The following is a 24,302-nucleotide window of genomic DNA, read 5'->3' on the forward strand; positions in this document are numbered from 1 at the left end:
GAATAAAGTGTTGGTAAAACAGTACCATCCCAAGAAATGATCTGATTTTCTGCTGAGATGGGGTGCAGCCATCAGGGTTCATGAGATCGTTCTTCACAAAGGCAGAAATAACCTTGATCTTTTCCTGGTCAACCGAGACTCCATCAGCATCTATTACATGTCCCAAAAATCTCACAGAGCTCCGAAGAAAGTGACATTTCTTCTGTGACAGTTTAAGATTATTAGCTCTCAGACGATTGAAAACAATCTGCAATCTCATCAAGGCTTCATCTTCTGTAGGTGCAAAAATCAGGAGATCATCCAAGTAACAGAGGAGCTTGGAGAAGTTCAGGTCACCAAAGATACTGAGCATCATCCTCATAAAAGAAGCAGGACTGTTGCATAGACCTTGTGGTAGGCGGTTGTATTCATAAAGACCAAGAGGGGTTGTAAAAGCAGTGTAGTGTCTGTCAGACTCATGAAGTGGAATGTTGTAAAATCCTGATGTCAGATCCATGGTGCTAAAAAGGATGTTACCACCAAGTGCAGCCAGGCAGTCAGCCTGATGAGGCAAGGGATGAGCATCCTTGACGGTCTTGGCATTCAGCCAACGAAAGTCAGTACATATCCTTAAATCACCTGACTTTTTCCAGACAATTACTAGAGGTGAAGCATACTCGCTGACTGACTTACTGATAATGCCCTTGATTTCCATGTCAGAAAGCACTTCACGCAGCTGCTGATAATGGGCTGGTGGTACGCGTCGATATGGGAGGCGGAATGGACGATCATCAGTGAGATGAATGCGGTGGACAAAATCCTTAGCCTCACCGCAGTCGAGTTTGTCTCTGGAAAATACATCTTGGTATGTCAACAGGAGATGTGCAAGTTTCCTCTTACATTCATCTGACACTTCACAGCTCTGGACATCGATGTCCCCCAAACCTCTTTCAGCAAGGAGCTTCACGGGGTCAAATGTTGGATCTGGTGTTACAGTGGGCACTCCTGAAAAGTCAGACACACTTTTGCACAAACCCTGATAGAAAGTCATATCTTCAACAGCTACGCAGGAAAATACATCAGCAATCTTGGTGTTTCGACGTAGTGTTATGGGTTTGAGTGTGGGATTGAGAACCTTCATTGGGATCCAGTGGTCACCCCACATGGGTGTCACAACTCGACCAACAAGGATGCTTTTTGGGGCTGAACGAGTTGAAGATGGTTCTACAATCACAGTGCACCCTGGTGACACTGGAGTAGAAGATGGCAGTTTCCCCCACACCACATATTCCTTCTGTGGCAGTAAAGTGACAGCTTGTCTCAACTTCACAGATCCAATCTTGTCTGGTTGCTCGGAGCCAGACCATCGTGAGGTGCAACTGAGAAGCTGGAGAAACTCATCGCATCCTGGGTCTGAAGTCCTTGATGATATCAGCTCCCAATATTTTGGGTCACACTTCTGTATAACTGGACGGAGTACATTGGTACCAATGATCAGTTCATCCCTCTGTCCTGGCACCACAAAAGTTGGCACTTCAAATCGAAAACCATAGACTTCAAGATCCAAATTGCATTTTGGGCGTGTTAGCAGGCCACCACAACCAACCATAACCACATTTTCGGGGACAGATTTGAGAGTAAGTACAACACCAAAAGACTGTAGTTTGCTTTCTGCCTCTTCACTTATTGTGCATGACATGCTCCCTGAATCAAGCATTCCTCTCAAAACGGCTCTGTTTCCAACAGACACGGGGGTGTAGAACAACTCACAGGCCTGATCTACTCGTTGTGATCCAACAAAAATCACAGTCTTCTTGTCTGACAATGACTCACAACAGTTCACATATACTGCGTAAGGGTCTACTGTATTTCTGAGGGTATTTCCCGTGTGACCCATGCTGCCCCTCTCTTCACATGGGCTTGCTAGTTTAAATCAGTGCTAGAAGAGGGAACTACTGTTGGTGGTTTCTGAGCCACCAATGTACAGTCACGTTTCACATGTCCTGAACCAAAGCAGTTGAGGCATAGTCTAAATAGTCTGCAATGAGCGTGGGTAGTGTGGTCTTTTGAACTACAGACCTTGCATGGGAAATGTTCAAATTTCTGCTGACCATGTGGACGGCCATTTTGCTGTTGTCTCCGACGATCAGTTGTAAGAGAAGAAGTACACAGTGACAGAACTTTATCAAACATGTTCACCATTTGTTGGGTGGCATGTTCAATTATGGGCTGTGAAGAAATGAATGTATTAGCAGCAGAATCAGCAGTCACCGTTGAGTGTTGAGGGGTTCGAACATCACCAACAGACTGATGTTGGCCATTGACATTGGTTGATTGTGAAACCTGCGAAGGATGACAGTGTTGATCTTTTGTAGGAAAAGCGACTGCATTAGAATCAAGCTGAGACTGACAGGTAAAACTCAGGGCATTCTGACTGGGAATGGTTTGACTCAAACCATGTTTTGACTGAGGGACTGAGCTTTTGATTTTGCCTAAATAGCTGCAGGGCTCCAGACTGCGAGCAATTGGTCGCATTTTGCGACCAAAATTTGAGAGTGTGCGACTGAATTTTACATCCAGTCGCACATGCGCGACCAGTAAATTTGCCTCCCCCACCCTTCGTATTTTTTTATACATCAAACGTGGAAGGGGCACGTCAATGATCAATGAAATAATCAATGAGACGCAAGCGCACACGGACGCAGGCAGACACACACACTCGCGCACATACTCATGAAACGCGAGCACGTACACTCTCGCCTGATACCTGTCTGTGAGGCGGCCACTGCGTGTGAGAAGAATAGGGAATGCCACTGTGAGTGGCTAAAATGCGTGTAGGGGGAGGGGCCTAGAGATAATCGAGCGCGCGTAAACATCTGTGGGAAGGAAACTGAGACAAATATCACAACCTGATATGTGCGTCTGAGCTATGAGCAAGCGAACTATTGATTCGTTCTTCCGACCTGCAGCTCGTGTACCCGTGCCAGAGTGTACAGCAGGGGTCTCAAACTCGCGGCCGCAGGCTATTTGCGGCCCCCAAGATGATATTTTGCGGCCCCCGCCTTAATATGAAGGTTTAACGTTACTGCAGCCCGCCAGTTTGTATGAATGACACTTTTTCATCGTCGTGCACGGAGATGACCAACCAATCACAGTGGAGTAAATGACTCTTGGGGGCGTGACAATGACAGGGCTTGAAAGCAGGAAACCTGACAGCCCCCTCCCTCCCCGGGCCACATTAAGAAGTTCCTTACTTTCCTTTAGAACGTATTTATTCGCTCGTAATTTTTTACATACATGCAGTCCGTGCTGAACTTTTCTCTGGGCCGCACAGAACCGGAGGAAGGTTTGGGTTTTGGTTACGGTTACGGCGGCGCATCAAAGGGTTATGCACGGCCGTTACGGCAGCACACCGCTCCCGCGGGAGTCGGGGTAGCTGAGGAGAATAAATGTCCCACACCTACATGCGTGACAGCTAACGGGGCTTGAACTTTAAACACGCTCGAGCAAAAACAACATTAGTTTTAGACTCACTGAAAATACGTGGGGAAAATGCAACGATAGACGTGTTTGAGATGAACCGGCACCTCGCCTGGATCGTTTGGGAGACCGGGGGGGGGGCTGTGAGATGAAAGCGAATCTGCAGCAAGACTGAAGGAGGACAGGAAGATGGAGTTGTCCTTAACATTCAATTTAGTTTTAATATTCTTCTCCCCCTTAGTATGATCTGTGTTATTATATATTTTATGATTATTTTAATGTTTTGTAATGTATGTAGCCTTTTTTAATGAATTGGTATTTTAAATTATTTTAATTAATCACTCCACTACAAAAACCATCAGGACACATGTCCCATAATGCATTGTTTTGTAGTCTGTAGGGCAGCTTTCAGTCAGTTCAGTTTCCAGCTGTGTCCGGGTAGGTTTGCCCCTTGCTCCCACCCCTTTCTCGCGATATTTTTGTGATGATTGACAGTTGATGTTGGAGCAAAAACAAAAATATATGTCACACACCAGGTGATCTGCGCAGCGTTGAGTTCACCTGGGTGATCTCAAACACGCTTATTGTGCATCTTGGCTGCACCTATTTAGTGTCACAAAGATAAATTTCCATCCGTTTTCTTTACTTATTTGTACTGTCATGACAGTGATGCTGCTGTCAGTTTACCTTCTTGTTGCATCTTCAAAAGTGCAGAATAAAATGTGACACTGCATTTGGAACAGCACATTGTAATTTCTGCATCTATTATTAAAGTATTTATTAGTAATACAGTGGAAATTAGTAGATTTGGTTAGAATGTTGATTTACGGTATGCGCCCCTAAATTTTCTGGTTGCGCCCCTAAAATTTTCAGTTAGGGGGCCACTGTGCTCCTAGTGAAAAAAGTTAGTCTGGAGCCCTGAGCTGTCCAATTTCTTCTGTACTTCAGCTGCTGTCCATTCGTGAGGGTCTTTTAACTGAAAAGACAGTGCAAGGCGGGCGTCAGGACAGTGGTTAATAAACATCATGACAACCTCAGCACTTGGGTTTTCCACAAGTCTGCCTCGCCTGCGAAGGCACTCAATGGCAACATCCATAGCTTTGTTAAGGCGGATCCAATAATCCATTGCGTCTTCACCAAGAAATGGCAATGTATTGTAGAAGTCCTTCATTGGAAGATCAGAGAATGTTAGCTCACTGAAGTTGCGCTTCAAAATGTCAAAAACAACATCCATCAATTCAGCATCACTCAGTGTGGGATGGCAGCGCATAGACACTTTCACTACATCCCTGGCCTTGCCCATCAGTCTGGACATCACTAAGTCAAATGCTTGTTGAGATCCACAATTAAGTCTGGACAAGTAACATCTCATCATATCTTCCCACTCATCAATAGAAAAGGTATCTGTTTGGTCACCCCTAAAATACGGTGGTGCTTTAGCTTCCGGCTGGATCACCACTCTTAACTGTTCATTGTGTTCTGAGGGTTGTCTCTCGGCGGGTTGTGATTGGACAGGTTTGTTGTGCTGCATCACACTGAGATTTGCTGTGATATTGTCCCCAATCTGTTTTGCCAAGTCGCTAATTACAGTGCTGAGCGTTTCAACTGTAATAACTTGGGTGGGACTAGGGGGGGGCATTTGCAACAGGTGTGGAAGTTGCAGCAGGGATTAGAGGAGGAGAAATTTCTGACTGTTCTGTGACACAATGAAAGTTGCTGGGCCTCATAAATCTTCCCCTCCCAAACGAAAGCAAGGGCTGACCCCTCCCCAAACCAGAACAAATCTGATGACTGGTAAACTTTTGTTCAGACATATTTTCCGGTTTCAGGGTCCCACAAATATCAATCACCTCAACAGAAAGTATGCTGTGTTGGTGCAGCCACAGTACTTAAAAACAGAAAAAGAATGGGGGGAAAAAACTGTTTCTTATTAACTCATGAAAAAAAAATCAGAAATGTTGATTGCCATGTAACAACATACTTGACAATAAGCAAGCCGACGCATGTAAAAAAAACAAAACAAAAAAAAAACAACACCTGTCAGTCAGAGCACAGGTAAAATTGCGCCCTTATTCAACGGGCTGTTGAAAAACCTGTAAGTCAATGTGCAGGGAACAGTTCAACCGTTACAAACTGCCGCTGTTAGCCGCCTGCGAGGTGGTCTGGATCATGCAGAGACGGTGATGGCGACAGAGATTGCTGATCCGCGATAGGACGGGTCTAACGGCACCAAGTGTAACCGGATCACTTCTGCGTTGTGTTTAGGAAGTCAAAAGATCTCGGGACACATCAGCACCCTTGGAGACCACCTCCGTTTATTGCGTATCTGGCAATTTTCCAAAAAGAAAATAGAAATTACGGTGTTAGCATCCCGTATTAGCTCCTACATGAGGGTGAGAGGTAGAGGGAGCACAGAACATGAACGGGAAATTCTTATTCTGAAATAAACAGTTAACATCTACAAAGGTTTTTATGTTTTTCATAACAGATTCCAAATAATAACAGTATATGGCACAATAATTAACATAAAATGAGGATTCATATGGCTAACATTACAGGACACCCACCTCTCCCGCTGGACAGTAAAACAAAAAGGAGAGAGGGAAAGAAAGCGCCAACCTTATAAAGAGAAAACCACGAAGAAGAACACATTAAGGAGGGGCTACAAAACCCAACACAGAATACAAGGGGGGAAAGAAACTTAGAGACAGTCAATATTTTGTGTAATTAAAATGAACAGATCACGTCCTGTTACAAATACATTCTTTTGGCAAAATTGTTCCGACGCAATGCATTGTGGTCTATAGTGCACTATGTAGTGAGTATCAGAATCAGACTTACTTTATTGATACCACACGTGGGAAATTTGTTCGTTACCATAGCAACTGACAGCAGAGAAAAACAAGAACAAAAAAAATGTAGCATAGATGCAAACAACAAGGTGGTATTTTTAAGGGAATTCCCTGTAATAAACAAATAGCAGGGATGCAACATTTCACTGATTCAGTTCAAACCTTGGTTTTTGTGTTCAGTCTTCTTTTATGTGTGTATTACAAAACAAACGTTTAGAAAAAATAACACACATTTATCAAATGTGTCTAATAATGCAATAATGAAGAAAAAGCTTTCCGTTGGCTCACCCTAAAGGCCCGTTCACACCGGGACGAATTTTGCCGGCGATTTTCACCGACGTTTAACGCCTCGTGACTAAACAAAGGGCACCAATGAGAGTGTGCACACCGACGCGAAAAAACGCCACGCGTCAAAGTGTCAAAAAAAGAAACGCCTCGGGTTCGTTTTTTTTTATTTTATTCTATTCGACCAATGAGAATGGCGCTTTTGCACACGTGTCTGGAGCTTCTGAAGTTACAGTAAAACACAACTTGGGGGCGCTCAAACACAAAACTGCCTTGCTGAGCACACATACCAGCGAAGAAGATAGACGCCAAGTAGCGTCTACACTGCCGCGAAGAAATAATGACGGACATTCTAAAATATCCCCTTACCAAGTACCAGTTGGAGCTACTGGTGCTTGAAATATTCATGTTTTCTTTGTATGATTCTGACAAGCGCGTAAATACTTGCTCTCTTCTTCTGAGTGAAAAGCGACTTTAAGAAGCGTAAAGTTGCGCAGCGCCACCTTGTGTACAGGAGTATTTCTGTTTTACATTAAGCGCCATCTAATGTCAGGGAATGAAATTGCATGTTCACTCCACTCATCGTCAGCGAAAATCGCCTGGGTGTGAACACAAAAGACGTGGCGAAAAACGCTGGCGAATAACGCCTGGCGAATATTCGTCCCGGTGTGTACGGGCCTTAAGTCTTTTGTCATGTAATAAAACCACAAATCCTAAATCCTTGTTAAAGTTGGCAGCGCTCATGTTTGACATAAACATACTGGTTGGGATGGAAAGATTCACTTTTCCCCACAGTTTGCTTCCATGGTGTAACGTACGGCTCAGCGAACCTTTGAATGTGAAAAGGTCAATGATGCTTTTGGCTTTGTTGAAAACACTCATTATATGGCGGCACGCATGAGGAACTGAGCAGATGATTTCAGTTGCCTCTCCAAGATCGTCTGAGCCATCATGTAGTCATACTTTTGCAGGATGCAGGATATCAGCCCTGCTCTTCCCTGCAGCCTCACAAAGTACTTTCCGACTGCGATGAGAGAGTTTCTTCCCGGTCCGGTTCTGTACGCGGTCTTTAGGTTCTGTGCACACACTGGGAGGCAGATGCAACGGCGCTCCACCTTTGGGTACATGATATAAAATAAAAGAGATTGCACTGAGACTTAGCTTAAAGCTGAGAAACAGCTGATGACTGCGTCACTGAGGAGCAAGAAGTGAAGAAATGAGGAGGAGGAAGAGGCGGGGGTCCTGGCGGCTAACAAGGCATGCTGGGAGCCATGTGTCACAACTGACATGACAAGCTTGACCTTGGAGTCGGCCAACACGCCCCCGCCTTCCCACTCATTCCCCCCCTCTTTCATTTCCATCCCTTCTTCTCCTCCTGAACGTCTGATTTCTCTGCGCTTTGTGCTGCGTGGAAAAGACTCGAAACGTGTGGCGAGCTCGGAGACGGGCGCCAAAGACCCGCTGGTCCGTGTTTGATGATGTGATGGGAAAAAGTCACTAAAACTTCAACGCAGCCATTTCAAGATGGCGAATCCTAATATTTATCGGGGGACAAAATAGGGTGGCCACTCATTAGAGAGAGGCAAAAAAAAGTTAGCACGTAACCATGGTAACACTTATCAGGCTCCTCTACTAACCATAACATCTGCCAATAATAGAGGAATGGTACATGTGTTTGTGATGCTCCTGGATGGATACACAACAGTTTCAGTGCACAGTGGTGTCCACACAACCATTAGGTGTTGTTGTGAGAGTTGGGGAGGAGAAAGATGTGAAAAGAACTGAGACCTTCCTTCAGTTAGCTTGTTTCTGTTTTTTTACATTTTATTTAAGTTCAAATAGGTTTTTATAGGTTTTATCTTGAGGAGGTATAATTAACAGTGAGTTTGTGTATTTGCCTCCTGTCTGTGAGTGTGTGGATGTGTGAAATGAAGTGTAGTGTGTGTGAGCAGGGTAATTGAATCATGAAGCACTTCCAGGATTTATCAATGGCATTGCATTCGTTGTAATTAAAGCTTTTTTTAATAATCTCTTTATGTGTGTGGGCTGTAATGAGAACAGCCGTTTACATTTTAAAGGGACATTTGTGTTTTCGTATTTGGAATCAAAGCATTTTTTAAAATCAGGCACTCTCTGCCCACTCCTAAACATGGTTGGCTTCCAACCACTCTTTGCTATGAAGACATGCTCTGTAATCATGGGGGGGTGGGGGTGGGGGTGGGATAATCAATGTTATTCATTAGCTGCAATGTTTCAGATTAGGCCAGGACCACTCTGTTACCTTTAGCGCCTTCCTTCATTAGTGCAGCATCATTAATTAGCACCGTCTGCTAATGAAAGCCACTCTTAATTGGCAATTGAGAGATAAGGGTTAAATGAAGACTTCAGCTATAGGTGTGTGTGAGTGTGTGTGTGTGTGTGTGTGTTTGTGTGTGTGTTCTCCTGAATCCTTCCTATATCAGGGAGGCCCAATCAATCTTTATTAGCTTCTTAACCAGCAGAGTTAGCCTTTTAAGGAGGACAATCCAGGAACGTTGTGTCAAGAGCAGGTTAGACGCAGACACCTCTAACAATACTTGCTCTCTTTGATCAATAACAGAAATGGTTGTACTTCTTTTCCTCAGCTGGGACGACTACAGAGCCCTCCCCTGCAGCTCCGCCCCCTCCTGAGGCTCAGCCAATAGAAGCCAAAGCTCCTGAAGAGGAAATAGATGTGACGGATGATGACATCACTGCAGGTAAAGGCCATATGTATATACCGGTGTATATATATTGATCGCTATGACATGCTAGCATCTTTTCTAGACTAATATCTTAGGGACATTTGAGAAGAATGTGTAAAGTCTCACCGACTCTCTGTTATGCAATCCTTTAAATTTACCAGATATTCTCAAATCATTTTGGTTAGATGGAGCAAAGAATCCACATCTGTCAGTTTTAAAAACTTTTGTCCGTGTTTCTTGTCACCACTATCATGCTACATCAGCTACAGCTAAAACAAAAGACCACGTAATCGAGTCTCTGATAGAAAACGCAAACGGACCTTCACGAGTTGAAATGTTAGCTTTCTTGGTAATGCTAGGACTAATGAGACGTGTGTTGCTGTTCACAGAGGTTAGGCTTTGCGGTTCTGGTAGCGTTTTGCATAAACCGTTGTTTATCGTGGGGGGTTACATTTTAAAAACAACCTGCGATTGGTGGAATCCACAAAGTGGGATTACGCTTTAAGGCTGTAAAACACCTCGCTACACACTTTACCCTTACCTGGTAAACTCTGCTGGTTGGTGTGTTCTGGATTGGGTCTTGACCCACATGGTTTTTAAAACAGGTTAACGCACATGTGTACACATGCCTTCACAAAACACACACAGACACGGAAAACACTGAGAGAAACTACACAACAGTTCTTGGAGAAGATTTCCTGAATGTTTTCATCACACACACGTTAGGGAACACTGTTTGTGTTATTTCATCATGAATCTTAGTGGTTGTCTAGAAATTATTCATCATATTTTCTTCTTGTTTTGTGGAAATGAAAAGAGCTGCCATCGTTTTAGTTTTGTAGACAACTGTCCTTCCTTTTGCCATCCTTCCATCCCAGAGATCAGTCAATATCACAGATGTGTAGTACAATTTATCATTTCTCACAGCTCATCTTTCTACTATTGACAGCCAGGCTTTTTTTTCCCCTCCGGTCTCTGCTGTATTAAATCTGTTAGCAGACGCCTCAAACGCTGTAAAATCTGATCCTTCGCTCCACTGGCTTTCTTTGTTTGTTGTCCTTCTCTGATTAAATCCACCGTTTGAATTTTATTCGGGAAAGCAGCAGGAAGAAGAACGTCTCTGTCAAACTAAATTAGGAAAAAGCTCCATTTATGTTGCCAAGCAGGTTAGAAATGTGGACTCTGACCATTAGTTTTCAGGGCATAGCAATCCATTTAAAGGATCTTTACTTTGCTGGAGTCAGATTTGGAGACTGTGCAACATTTTATACAGTCTTTGGAAATTACTCCAAAAAACATTGAAAGACACTTGCCAATGAAAATAGGGTTTTGGGTGTTTTTAGCGTGTTCCTGTAGTATTTTTCTCTTGTTATAGGACATTCAGAGGATAAATTAAGATTAAAACTGCCTTTCTGAGTTCTTTATTAAAATCATGTTAAATTAGGAGCAGATGCAAAAAACGCTGTTTGAAAAAGCTCTCAGTTGTAATGTAGAAACTGAAATGGGCGGGGCCAAAGTCTTCCAGCTCCGCCCCTTTCTGATCATCCACTGTCAGACAAAGGGATCAAGGACATCTTTGTTTTCCTCTTCTGAGCTGGAATCTGGATCAGAACCGTACGGCTGGATAGCTACGATGTTGCTGCCTATATTGTTGAACCGCTAATGTTAGGTTGGCTGTAAGCTAGCAGGAGAGTGTAAACAAAGGGATGATGGGATGTCAGCAGAGGCTTGCTCTTACGCAGAAACTATGTCCCAGAAATCTTTTTTTTTTGGCTAAAACTGCGTAGTCCTAATTAAAAGACCACTAGGAACACTAGATCTGAAAATGGATCAAAAAATGATTGGAGCACAACTCTAGAGCCTCGTTTCCACTAAGTGGTATTGTCTGGTCCCACTTGAATCAATTGAGCACTTCCAGTATAAAATGGACCCACTAAACCGGGCCAAACCATACCATTTTATTTGAGCCCTCGTTGGTTGTAGGTCCATAGAAAAATGGAATGGACCGGTTAAGGCGGAGCTACTGTTGAAACCCGTTGATTGGCTGAAAGTCATTATGAAAAAAGAAAGTCTGTATTCGTCTTCTCAGTCTTTTCTCGAACAACATGAAATGTTTTGTACCTACGAAAAACCAAAAGCCAAGCTGGAAAAAATGAGCTTCTGGATGACCTCCATTGTTGTTGTTGGCTTCACCCCGCATACACCGTGACGGTCCAACCTCTAGTGTAAATGCTCACCTTAATTTTCTGGACCATTCTAAACCGGACCGGACCATTTAACTCAATGAAAACGAGGCTCAAGTGTACTGTTTGCGCTGATCTGCATACATTTAGTGGTTTCTTTTTGTGTGTTTTGTTTTATATACTTGCATTTTAATATCATTAGTAATTTTACCAAAAATTCTGGATTCTGATTGACTGCTGAGTGTGGATTAAAAAGTGATGCTGTACACCTAAAAAAAGTAGTTCCGGTCACATATCTTAAATGTTCTGTATCACTGCTCTACCTTCTTTAAAACAAACTTTATCTTCTTCATTTGGACCAAAACAAGCGGTTAGAGGAGAACTTTCTCTCTGAACTGATGCTTTATTTAACACATCGTGATCATCAGCGTAAATATGACTTTCCTTTGCCGCTGCAGTCGAGGTCGTTGCTGGCTGAGCCGGCTACGCTCATCTGAATGAAGCTCATCTGCTGGACTATTTAAATATGTAGTTGTAGCGTTAGATAAGTTAATTCTTCTCTAAGAGTTCTGGTACATCACCTGTCCATCCTGGGGGAGGATCCCTCCTTCATGTCGCCCCCCCCTGAGGTTTTTCTCTTTTTTATGGAGTTTTTCCTAACCGCGTAGGAGGGTCTAAGGGCAGAGATGCCCAGTTTCGTTTAGTCCTATTGAATTGTATGTATTCATTATCCTTTTGGATTGTATGTTTACTTTACAATTACCGGTACGAAGCCCATTGAGACGACTGTTGTTGTGATTTTGGGCTATACAAATAAAATGGAATTGAACTGAATTAAGCAGCGCGATTTTGTAACGCTTCACGTTACAAATGGTCCACTTTTTGTGGAAAAAGTGATCTAAACGATCTGGTTGAATATTTATTTCTTTTGTAAGTGACCATGGTCTAGTGGGCTTTGAAGTGTGCATTATCAGAAAGTATCGCACGCCGCGGAAACCTGAACCGTCCAACGCGAATGGAAACTTCTTCGGCCATTATCCCTTACTTATTAGTTGTTTTTTTCAATTCTTAGGTTTTTGTTTTTGTCAAATGTCCAAAAAAATATAAAACCAAGTCAAAGATTTAGTTCAATGAAAACAGATGTGTGAGTGATGACAGAATTTATAGGAATCCAGGATTCATATAAAGCAACAATGAATGAATACAAATTGATTGTAACATTTCTTGCTTAGTCTTTCTTTTTTAAATTTTATTGTATGTTTTTAAAATAAAAATCATTTTTGGGGTCTCTTTCTTTGTAACGGCGCTTTGGTCCACGCAGCATCGCCACACTGTCCTGTCATTGCGCACAGGTCTTGTTGAAAAGGTGACAAGTGACAGAAATGATGAACAAATGCATGTTTGATGAAAGGAAGGAAGAGGACAAGAGATACGAGGACAAAGAAGAAGAAGCAGAACAGAGATGTCGACAGCTGTGCAGACACTTGGCTGCAGGCCGTTTCCACGGCGATAGACTATTCTCATCATTTTGTTGTCTCCCTCCTCCCTAGAACACACACACACACACACAAGTCAGGATGTGCAGGTGACAACAGTTGTTGCTCAGTGATTCAGCTGCAATTCCTCCCACAGCCATCAGCACATGCGCACACACACACACACACACACACACATGCACACACAGACAATCCAGTGCTCATACAAACACGCACTGTAATTATGTCCCTCGTGGTATCGAGGGATGTCATTAGGATCCACATCACTGGGTATCACACACGTGTGTGCACACACACACACACACACACGTGCACACACACACATGTAATCACTGCAGGCATGATTGATGGCAAAGAATTATTGTGCCGAAGTCATTTTCAGTCTAAAGACATGGGCTGTAAAAAGTCGAGATTTCTGGACGACTGTTTTGGTTGGATGTCTGGGGCGGCCCAGCACCTCTGTGGGATCCTGCAGATGGAGAGCTTTGGTCCGTCTCCACATCCTTAAGGTGGAAGTGTGGTTTGAAACGCAGCTGATTCCTCAGACCTCGTTGAGTCTTTAGCTGGAGAGTGAAACTACAGCTCTACGCTAGAGGGAAGACTGGCTCCACCCATCTTTGCTTCAGCTCATCTTGGATGGGGGGAGTGACTGCAGAGAGGTCAGAGGTCACAGTTTGACCCCATCCACCACTTTCCTCACACTCTTCCACCTTTTTGTGTGCTGCGGGGCATTTCTTCCTCTGCGGGATGGAGGAGTGGGTCTGTCCTCATCATGTCCGCTTGCTGGAATGTCGTTTTTCTGAAATAAAAGCGTTTTGCTGTCAGAAGCAGATCCTTGGTTTCTGTTTTGGGGGAAAAGGACAGCCGTCAGATTTAAGATTGTGAGATTTTCTTTTTCTCTTCTGCATCCTTCCCTCCTCACTTTGCTTCAGTGCAAGCGGTCCACCGTGATGGAGGTCGAAGGCCAGGGCGACCCTCCCCTCTTGGTCATTAGCTCAGTTGGGATTTGGTTAGCTGAAACGCCGACCTCCCTCATTAATCTAATACCAGGAGCTGGGGGGGGGGGGGGGGGGGGGGGTGTCACAGATCAAATTTCTGCTCAGAACAGATTGAACGGACGGAGAGATGAAGGTTCAGAGTGTGACCGCTTGGATTGTTCCCGATGATTGCATTGTCACATGCGGCGAACGGCCAGCTGCTGCTGGAGAACATTACTGTTGAACAGTGAGGCAGTTGTCCAAAAATGAAGGGTGTGAAGGAATGTAACGCTGGTTTCTCTGGTTTACAAACAGCTGGAACAAAGTAGAACAGACGGGAACCTGTGCTAAAAAATAAAACAAAAGTTAGAACACGTTATAAATCTGAAATGTCTCTATATTGAACTCTACATTTGTAGTGTTGTCTTTGTTGTGTGACATAGTTTATACCATGGTCTGGATGAATACTCGATTCTGATTGGCTGCTGGGTGTGCATTAAAAAGTGATGATCCACAGGATAACCGCACGGTGATAGAAGTTCCGGTCAGCTAGCTTAAATGTTTTGTATCACTGCGCCGGCTTCTTTAAAACAACCTTTTGCTTCATCATCTGGACTAAAACAAGCAGTAAGAGGAGAACTTTCTCTCTGAACTGATGCTTTATTCAAGCCATCGGGGCGATCGGCATATATATATCGCTTTATATAGCCGAATCTGCAGCGGTAGTGCGGCGCCGCACCACGTACCAAATAGTTAGCTTTTTGTGAGAAAAGCGATCCAAATTGGAAAAAAAACAAGAATTAAGGACTAAAAACTGGTTACTATCCATTTCTTTTGTAAGTGACCATGGTATAAGCGGGCTAATGGCCTTCGAATTGTGCATTATGACTTTTTAACGCACTTCGCGGAAGCAACCATCCTACGCGTTCAGGCTTCCACGGCGTGCGTTAAAAAGGGATAATGCACACTTCGTCAGCCATTAACCCTTACTTGATCCTGTGGTTTAAAATGAGAACTAACAAGTTCCAACAATCTAGTTCTACATATTTCCTTAGCTCATCATCTGCCAGCTGTAATGCTGAACCTGATGTTCAGTAAGAAAGAAAGGAAAAAGAAGAAAAAGTGCTGTGGGATCGTTTTTGCACATCTGTGTGCAGAAATGTTGGCTGAGAGAGTGTCTACACATGTTTGTGTTAGGCTGATGCGGCTATAGAAGGATACCCGTCATTCGCCAAAGCTTGATTCCAGAACCTGTTAGAAACCCGACTGTCTGTTGGAATGTTTTTTTTTCCATCACAAAATGCATCTAGCGTTTTGTTTGTTTGTTATTTTTTAAACCCTCTGAGCCCACGGAAATGTGCTGATGCATCCTCCAACTCCCTGAACATAAAAAAACAGTTCTCACTTTTAAAACAGTTATTATTTTACACAAACAAACAGAAACCAAATGGAAGTGTTTCCACTTCATTATGACGAGGAGCAGAGAATTGGGCTGAGTGACCGCCGTCCCACTGACCGCCGTCCCACTGACCGCCGTCCCACTGACCGCCGTCCCACTGACCGCCGTTTCCGGCTGGCAATGATGGGTTTGACACTGCTACAAAAGCTCGCAGTTTGCTAAAGATGTAAAAACAAACTAAAACTTAAAAAATGAAATATTGTAAAATGGTGTAGCACAAATATACCTTGAACTCATTTTAGGTACTTTCTGATTCTTGGAAACCTAATCAAGAAAAAATTTAGGCTGACTTTAGAGTTTTAAACGCATTGAATGACTTTGACTGAGAATCTCCACCAGCATTGGGGCGGAGCCTAATGACCTATGGGAGGGAACTGATGAGCCCTCAAACAGTTTTAGACCATTTGGAAATTTTTTCTTTTGCTGCCAACAGAGATGTGCTTCAGCCCCTCCCCAGTTTGAAATGTAAGATTGAATGTTTGAATGTGAGCACCGACACTGAAGTGGGTGTTTTGTGAGGATGTCACATCAAAGCCCAGTTTGAATGTGGTCAAACTGGGCTTTGGTGTTGTAAAGGAAGCGGTCGGACTTACTGGACCTGAAACACCCAGAGAGAATGATTCTGATCATTAGTTTACAAACTGCTTCATCCGGAGCCTTTTCTGCCTTTTCTGCTGCGTCTCCTCTTTGGGAAGGGGATTTCTTTTCCCGCTCGCTTTGCTTTTCATGCACGGGGAGCTCTTTGACATGTCTGTGCATTAGAGGAGAGTCACTAAGCTGCTCTGGCTGTAATTCCAACATAATTGTTTCTTTATGAAGAAGGGATGAGAAAGTGGCTGCCCGTTGTTTCTGCAGCAGAGAAATGAACATCCACAGTCATATTTGTCAGACTGCTCCATTTACTGCATAAATGGGACGGCTGCAGAGAAGCCAAAAATAATAAACCGAATAAAATCCTGAATAATTAAACTGCAGGCAAACATGGAGTTCTGTCTGAAATATCCCTGAAAAATGCAGTAACTTTGGGTAAAACCCAAACAATAATCCCTATGTTTTCTCTGTTGGTCTCTCGGTTTCTGTTTGCTTGGTTGAAATAGACAAACATGGCGTCATTCTGTTATGGTCACTCACTTATCACACCGAGGTCAATCAGGCTCTTAAAGTGTAAAACCTTTTCCTGTCACCCCTTTTACCCCACTAATTGTTTCTGACCATTTTGTTTCTTTGTTGAAGTATTTACTGCAAACATTGATTTGAAAACACAGCCCCCCCCAGCCCCCCATGCTGCTCGGTAGCTGACTCAGGTGTTTCCATGTTCTGACTGACTGAACACACCTGATCCAGGTTAGGAGCAGCAGGACGTGCAGGGAGAGCGGGCCTGGAATAATGACCGGAGAGGGAGGTTTCAATGACTGAGGAACGTTTCTGTTCTAAGTAAAGCTACTGATGAGCTGCAGAAAACCGGATGTTGACTTGAAGACATCTTTGAAGAGGAAGTTCTCTTCTGTACTCGAAGGCTGGATTTCAGAAAGGAAACCTTTCATCTTCTGTAGAAAGTACTTCAAGTACAATAGTGGAACTCATCGTTTTCTATTAGATAAACGTTTGAAGACCCACCGTGATGGAAATTGTGTTATTTACATGTTCTTGTGGCATTTTTCTGAGGATGGAGGACATAGATAAACAAAATGAAGCTCAAAGTATTTCTTTATTCAAATCAGGTGCAGACGAAAATGAAGAAAATGTTATCTGTGACGTAGAAACTAGAATCTGTGGGCTGTTAGCTCCAAGCTCCGCCCCTTTCTGATCATCCACCTGCAGACCAACAGATCCATGAACGTCTTGGTTTTCCTGGTCTGAGCTGGAATCTGGATCAGAACCGGACGGATGGATGGATCTGATGTTGCTGCTGTTTTGTTGCACCGCTAATGCTAGGTTGTGAGGGGCTGTAAGCTAGTGGGAGAGAAAACAAAAATGGAAAAGAAAAGTAGAATTTAATAATTTTGACTAAAAATAGCGTTGTGATAAATAAAGACCCCTGCTGGGAATGCTTTGAACAGGGATCAGAAGATGATCAGAGAGGGACTTTGGTTCGGAGGCCTAACACCATCACAGTGAAAAATCTGCTGGGTAGCTATGATAGTTAAACATCTTTGACACACAGAGCCAAGGTAACACGCTCCTCAGAGGCAAAAAAAACTACAAATTCCTCCTCCTTCCCATAATGAATGTTTATTCATTATCATTACTCCTGACCAAAACAGATGCCTGTGAAGAGGGCAGAGGTGAGGTTAGGATCAGATGGAAAGAACGCTGGAGCGTATTTTAGTGCGTTGATGCTGTTTGGTTCCGACCCGAGCTTTGCGGCTGACGGCGTCCCGTAGAGCCCTGAGCTCAGCTTGGTCTGTGGACCCCCTCCAGGCCTGACGGGTGTTTATGAGCCGCTGAGGGATTTTCAGCTGGCAGAAACATTTCCGATCTGTTTGGACCGAAAGTGAGCTGGAATCATGAGATCTTCTTGTCTAGAAGAACGGAGTCTGTTCTCCAAACATGCTACTTTCAAGGATCCAGCATGTCCATCACTGAATCCCTGACTGGTGCAGGTTTTTCTTCCCAGAGCTGCTGAGCGTCGCCTCCTTCATTCCTGCGGGACGGCGGCTCGGTTCAGCCTGGGAACGAAGGGAATGCTGATCCGGAACAGCAGCAGGGCTGGATTGGCTCTGCTTGGTGTCCTTTTCCGGCTGATTTCCAGTTTTTCCGGTTTGCCGTCCGAACACCCGTTCACCCCCCACCCCAACCCCCCCATCCAAGCGCAGCGCTCCCAGTGAGCAATAGTTCTTCTGTCTGTGTCTCAAGACGATAAAATACACTTAACCTTCAGATGGACTCGGCTGAGCAGAAGGGCAGCCACGGTTCGGATCTCGAATCTTTTTTCTTTATCACCTTAATTGTGTTTTCAATTATTTTCCGAGATTTTCGGTCTCCTGACATTTGCCGGAAGGACAGAGTTCACCTGGGACTCTCTTTGTCCGTCCTGCATCACCAGATCGTCTTCTGTAGCATTTCTCCAAAAACCTTTGGCTTGCATCCACTTTGACTGAGTTTTCTCTTCTCCCACACAACGTCTCCATCCTTCGCCTCCTCCTCTTCCTCCTCCTCCTCCTCCCTCCTCTTGGTTCCCACATCATTTCTTGCAGCTATTGATCCCCTCCCTCACTCCCCGGTGATCAGGTTTTACCAGTCTCCCATTGATTACCAATGGAGGCAGAGCCGAGGAGCATGCTGGGAAGCTGGTGGGGTTGCAGCTCCAGGAGGGGGGAGCTGGGAAGGTTGTTGGTGTGATTTCTTCAAGAACAAAGCAGCAAAACTGTTTCTGTAAATTGAATTAGAATGATTTCTAGCTCCGCAGCATTTATTTAAACACTGTTTTCTGATTTGAAGGAAGTTAAAGATTTCCTTCAATTACATTTTTAAACTAAAATTATTACGGGGTTAAATAAATTCTAGATGAAGAAAATAGCCTAGTATTTTTATTTATTTTTTATTTTAGAAAAGTGCAAACGTGTACTTCTTGCCTCTTTGTTTCTTTTTTTTAACCACCCTCTTGCTGCTGATTATTGAATGTTTTGAGATTTCTTCTTTATCTTTTGGCTTTGCTTCCATTTGTCGTTGTTTTCATCTCTAATTTAGAAATTAGGGAACATTGGAATTGAAAGAACATTCACTATATTCATACGTAACAGCAAATTGGCTGATAGATTTAACAGGTTTCTATGTCATTAATAATGAATGCTCCTGAAACAAAGTGCCCCTCTGATTGTTTCAGGGGCATTTCATTGTTTCTTTTTGCCCCGACACTCTCTGAACGTGAAAGCCTGGACTCCACAGGTGGCTGCAGTCCAGCTTTCTGTCCGTCTTTTAATAGATTCCTTCCTTTATGGATAATGTCATTTCAGCCAGAAAGCCTTTTTTGTCCTGATCCATTTTTGGTTTTTATGAAGATTTAGCGGAGCGGAGGCGAGTTACGGAGGGGAGCTTCTCTGTCCCCCCTCTTTGCTTTATTGGGTTATGTTTGGGAGTCGGTTGGCTCAACAAATAGGATTTAGATACAATGTCATTATAATAGATCTGCTGGTTGCGAAGGAAGCAGATCGATAGGCTTCAAGAATCAATCAGTCTCTCCGCACGGCAGCGAGGCAGCAGGTACACACTGACAGGAAGTGATGCGGCGTGACGGCGGCCCGTAGCAGCTCAGAGACTTCACTACAACCATCAAAAAAGTCCTTTTGAGCTAACGTTAGGATCTAGGCGTCATATTTCCAACCTTTACCGCATAAAGTGATGTTGAAATCTCCTTTCTGGATCGCAGAACGGTGAAGATGTTGGCTTTACTTACTGAACGCCATCGTTTGGTGAGAAAAGGAGAACATCTTCACAGAGGAGTCTGTTGAAAAAGGTTTGGGATTCCTACAAGAGAATCCCAAACCTTTTGCTGCTCGACTGATCAGCATCTTTAAAACTAGTTTAGTCTGGTAGTCATGCCGTCAGAAGCGTGCTCTAACACTTCCGGATTTATTTCAGTCAGAAAGTTTGAGAGAACCTTTGGAGAAATGTGGCTTACTGGGGATCTAATGGAGGGGTGGACATGTGAAAGAAAAAGGCTGCATATTGAGTTTTGTTTGAGTTTTCCAAGCCGTCCGAGTGGAGAGATGTGAATAAAAACCTGGGTTGTGTCCAAATTCCCGCCGTAACCTCTAACTTTTAAAACACTAACTAGAAGCAGTTCAGACTCCACGCTCACTACTGCGGCGGACATGACGTCATCGATTTCACAAAGTTAAAATCAAATTAAAATAAAAGTTTTGGGACGATTATTTATGAGTCCACTGTCTTCTGAAGATAAAAATGTTGATGGTTTATTAACAAAAAATACATTTAAATACATTTTCTCAGTAAAAAATGTCCCGATGCAATGCATTGTGGTCTATATTCGCTGATCTAGTGAGCATCGATCCACACTGGTTTTTCTCAGAGACTTCTGGGAAATTTCCAGGGATCTGGATTTTGGAATGGTAGATTCAGACAGAACTACAAAATGGCGAACACACTATAGAGTGCTCTATGTAGTGAGTAGGGTGGGAATTCAGACACACCCCCTGTCTTTAGACTTGGACATTAGCACCACTTGATGACATCATCAATAGTCGCCGGAGAGAGTAGCTGCAGGGCTCAAAAAATGTACACGCCGTGTCCGAATTCACTATAGTGCGTTCTCCGTGTTGTAGTTCTGTCTGAATCTGCAATTCCCAAATCCAGTGTTCTATGGAAATTTCCCAGAAGTCTCTGAGAAAAAATGGTGTGGATCGATGCTCCCTAGATCAGCGAATAAAGACCACAATGCATTGCGTCAGGGCAATTTTTGCCAAAAAAACTGTATTTAAATGTATTTTGATGTAATGTATTTTATAAAAAAAAACATTAACAATGTTTTTATCTTCAGAAGACATTAGATTCGCCGTTTGACAAAAAAAAAGTGAGCATGGTGTCTAAATTGCTTTTTAAATCCAGGGCACCACGTAGTGCCGCACCATATAGTTTTAGGGGTTAGGGTGGGAATTCAGACACAGCCCTAAGATCAGCTTTATAACTTTATAAAGTCATGCAAAAACCAAAGTTCATGTGAAGAAATGCGTTTCTCTTCTCACCAGGCATGTGGAGGGATATCCAAACCTGAGTCCCTGCTCAGAAAGAGGCAATAGTGAGAGCCAGAGGGGTAGGGGCAGTATTTGGATTCAGGTCTTGTGATGACTGAGGGCTGTGCGTCTGGATCCTCTAACCTCCTCCCAGATTGTCATTTAACATGAACTGCTTTGTGTAACCTGTTCTGGACAAGAGTCTCAGCAGGAGAACGAGAGGAAACCCCTTTTTGTGTTTCAGGGACTCTTGAGAAGTTTTCTTGACCACCGATCCTCCGACAGTGTGGCAGGACAGGGAATTACAAAGCTGTGGGGCAGAACAAAAATGTAGATGATGTCTTTGGGTTGGATCAACTTTTGATGGAGATCTTTCAGGACGCAGAGACATTCACAGTCTGAAGCAGGCAGTTTGTTCCCTCAGATACAACCTCCTGACTTTTTGCTTCTTTACTTTCATTTTCTTCAACAATCTGAACTTTTTAGTGATTCTAGTTGGGAGTCTATCTCTAATTCTGTTATCTACTGGCCCAGTCTGGCCCGGGGGATGGATGCCATCTGTAATCCACTTATCAGAGGCGGCCGCTGGGCCTTCTTCCAAATGACAGCTGGCCTTTAGCAATCTCATTACAAAGAGCACCCGGATACAGTATGGAGATATGGGGGGAGGGAGCTGGAGAGCAGAAATGAACACGGCAAAGGAAAATATGACCATAAAAACGTTGACCTCAATCAAATTCTGCTCCTTTCATACCAACATTCTGGTCACACCGGGTGCTTCATGAAGCAGTGATTCCAACATTCTCCTCCTCCTCACTTCAGGTAGTGTCGTTACCGCCGAGCAGCACCCGGACACGTAAACCAGCAGAAATGCATGGATGTAGTTTTCACGGTAAAACGCCGGCAGCTGTGGTTGCCAGAACGGCACCGTAACATTTCAGTGAAACATATTTTATTTTTACGGTAAGAAGGTATTTTTGTTGTTGATTTCACAGTCAAAACCTGTAAACAGTCAATATTCACTCCAGAAGAAAATATCTCTACTTGAAAAAAAATCAATGTTTCACCCTAAAATAAGCAAGAAAAAATGCATTAAAAAAGCCAAAAAACACACCAATAGTCTTTGTAAAATAATGATCTAAAAGTTTTTTCTGGGAAAATTACAATAACTTAATTGCTGTCTTGAGGCTAATAATATTATTTGTTTATAAAAGTAAAATATCTAACCAGTTTTGCTGTTTTCAAATACTACACAACCTTTTCATACTGCAGTACTTTGAGTCATTCTCTTTTCCAAGCTCAATACAGGAAGCATGGATCATTTAATACAGCAGGAATCAAACTTTCAATCAGATTTCAACTCTTTAAAGTATTTTATTTTTTAGTTTAGGATTATGTATTTTTTCTATAAAAAAAAATGTACTAATTACTATTTTTTCAGTTAATTGATGAACAGGAACCTCGAATAAAAAACCCAATTTTAAACAGTTTTATAGTTTACTTGGTTTTCCTGTCATGCTTTTACTGTTTTTATTGTTAAATATACAGATATTTGTTGCAGTTTGCAATCTACTCTGAGTGGGGCTGTTCAGGGGTCGGACAAACGGCGGCGCGGCCCGCCTCTGCTTGATCCTTTAGTCTGTGCTCCGCCTGCTGAAGTCAGTCTGTTTCATGGCTTTAATGAGGTGAACTGAACATTAGCTGACTTAAGTGTACTTTTACTGTACGCCAAGTCCCATCATGGCCGCAGACAGACTCAGATCAGGCTGCGTGCGCCCAGGTAAATAGCTGCATTTAACCCTCTGACTGGAATCCATCTGTGATTTCGGTCTTCTCGGACACATTTACCCAGTCAGCTGTTTTGGGATCGGATGGCCGACCACTTTGCCGAGGTGCTGCAGTGGTTCCGATGCTTCGACCGGCTCCAAACGGGACGATAACATCTACGCTGTGAAGGCTCTCAGGGTGCAGTTCTCACCTAGAAATGAGACGGAGATGAAGTTATACAACCAGCAAGACCAAGTTCAGTGTGTTCCTCAAAAACAAGTCAACACTGATTATGATTTTAGAGCAGTTTTAAACAGAAAAATATATTTTCTTGATATTTGAAGGTTGTACAGGTTTAAACTTCCCGCATGAATCTATGGTGCTGTGGAGAAAGCTGTGCAGCAAAAGGGGGAAAAGGTTAGCATAACGTGACACGCTGTTGCATAAGGAAAATAAAGAAAACAATAAACTGACAGTAAAAAAGGAAAATGACGAGAAATCTATACTGTTGACAGACACAGCGATGTTAAAAGTCTCCGATGAGCTCAGACAGAATTCAATGACGTTACAGCGTCAGCTTGTCTCAAACCAAACTCTCAGTTCTCATTCAAGTCTTTCCAAACATTCCAGGTCATTATAGTCCAGTACAGTCCTGAATATTCCAGTAAGGCTACGTTATATTAAATGTATACGTCACTAGCAAATTAGTTCTATTGTAACAAAATGAAAGTAAAATAAAAGAGATCTGTGAAGTAAATGTAAAAATGCAGTGATTTATTTTTAAAGAAAGTTTAAAATTGATTAAGAAGTTAGAATTCCTGCTTTTATGACTGGTAAGTTTTTCATTTTTGACTTTTTAACTTTCTGATAGAACCTGTGAGGACATGAACTCCGTTTGTAGACCCAGCAATGGTCCAAAAAGGGAAAAAAGTCCTGCAGAGGCTGCCGATCCATTGATTACAGCGCTCCAACAAACCCATCCCGTCCTCCTGTGTGTGTGTGTGTGTGTGTGGGTGTGTGTGTGTGGGTGGGTGTGTGTGTGTTCCTGTACCATACAAATAACAGTCTGCACACAAATCGAGACGGAGATGGTAAGGAGGGGAAGGTGACGGGGAGGTGTGTGTGGTTGCACACACCCAAACGCACACTCAGACACACACAGGCTGTTTTTATGTAGTCCTTATTGAGCCTTTGATCCAAAGTGTGTAAGGAGCCCCCCGTCCCGCTGTGAGCTACACATTCGGCGCTGGCGCACACTCTGGGCTGCAGCGGCTCCCGCTGAGTCCACCCTGTCGCACGCGCGCTTACAAAAGAGTTTATTTTCGGTGAACACAAAGAAAGGGCACGCCCACACGCACACAAACGTTTGCACGTGTGCAGAAGCCGTCCAGGCCTCTGCGAACACAAC

At 43.4% G+C, this 24,302-nt stretch overlaps 1 protein-coding gene and 1 long non-coding RNA gene across 6 annotated transcripts in view; one reads left to right on the top strand and one right to left on the bottom strand.

The window, feature by feature from the left end:
- Positions 1 to 24,302, top strand: part of wdr7 (WD repeat domain 7) — a 104,008-nt gene that overhangs the window by 51,858 nt on the left and 27,848 nt on the right. For all 5 annotated transcript variants that reach the window (XM_023961066.2, XM_023961069.2, XM_023961068.2 and 2 more), the window contains one exon: positions 9,221 to 9,334. In XM_023961066.2, coding sequence (XP_023816834.1) covers positions 9,221 to 9,334 — 114 coding nt within the window. The remainder of the gene's footprint in view (positions 1 to 9,220; positions 9,335 to 24,302) is intronic.
- On the bottom strand, positions 5,573 to 6,093 carry LOC144996244 (uncharacterized). Its single transcript, XR_013659259.1, has 2 exons — positions 6,027 to 6,093; positions 5,573 to 5,785 (listed from the first exon to the last, which is right to left on the bottom strand). It is a non-coding gene; the product is annotated as an uncharacterized LOC144996244 (long non-coding RNA).

Source organism: Oryzias latipes, chromosome 12 (genome assembly GCF_053564925.1).
Source record: "Oryzias latipes strain Hd-rR chromosome 12, Olatipes_Hd-rR_3.1".
Lineage (NCBI taxonomy): Eukaryota > Metazoa > Chordata > Actinopteri > Beloniformes > Adrianichthyidae > Oryzias > Oryzias latipes.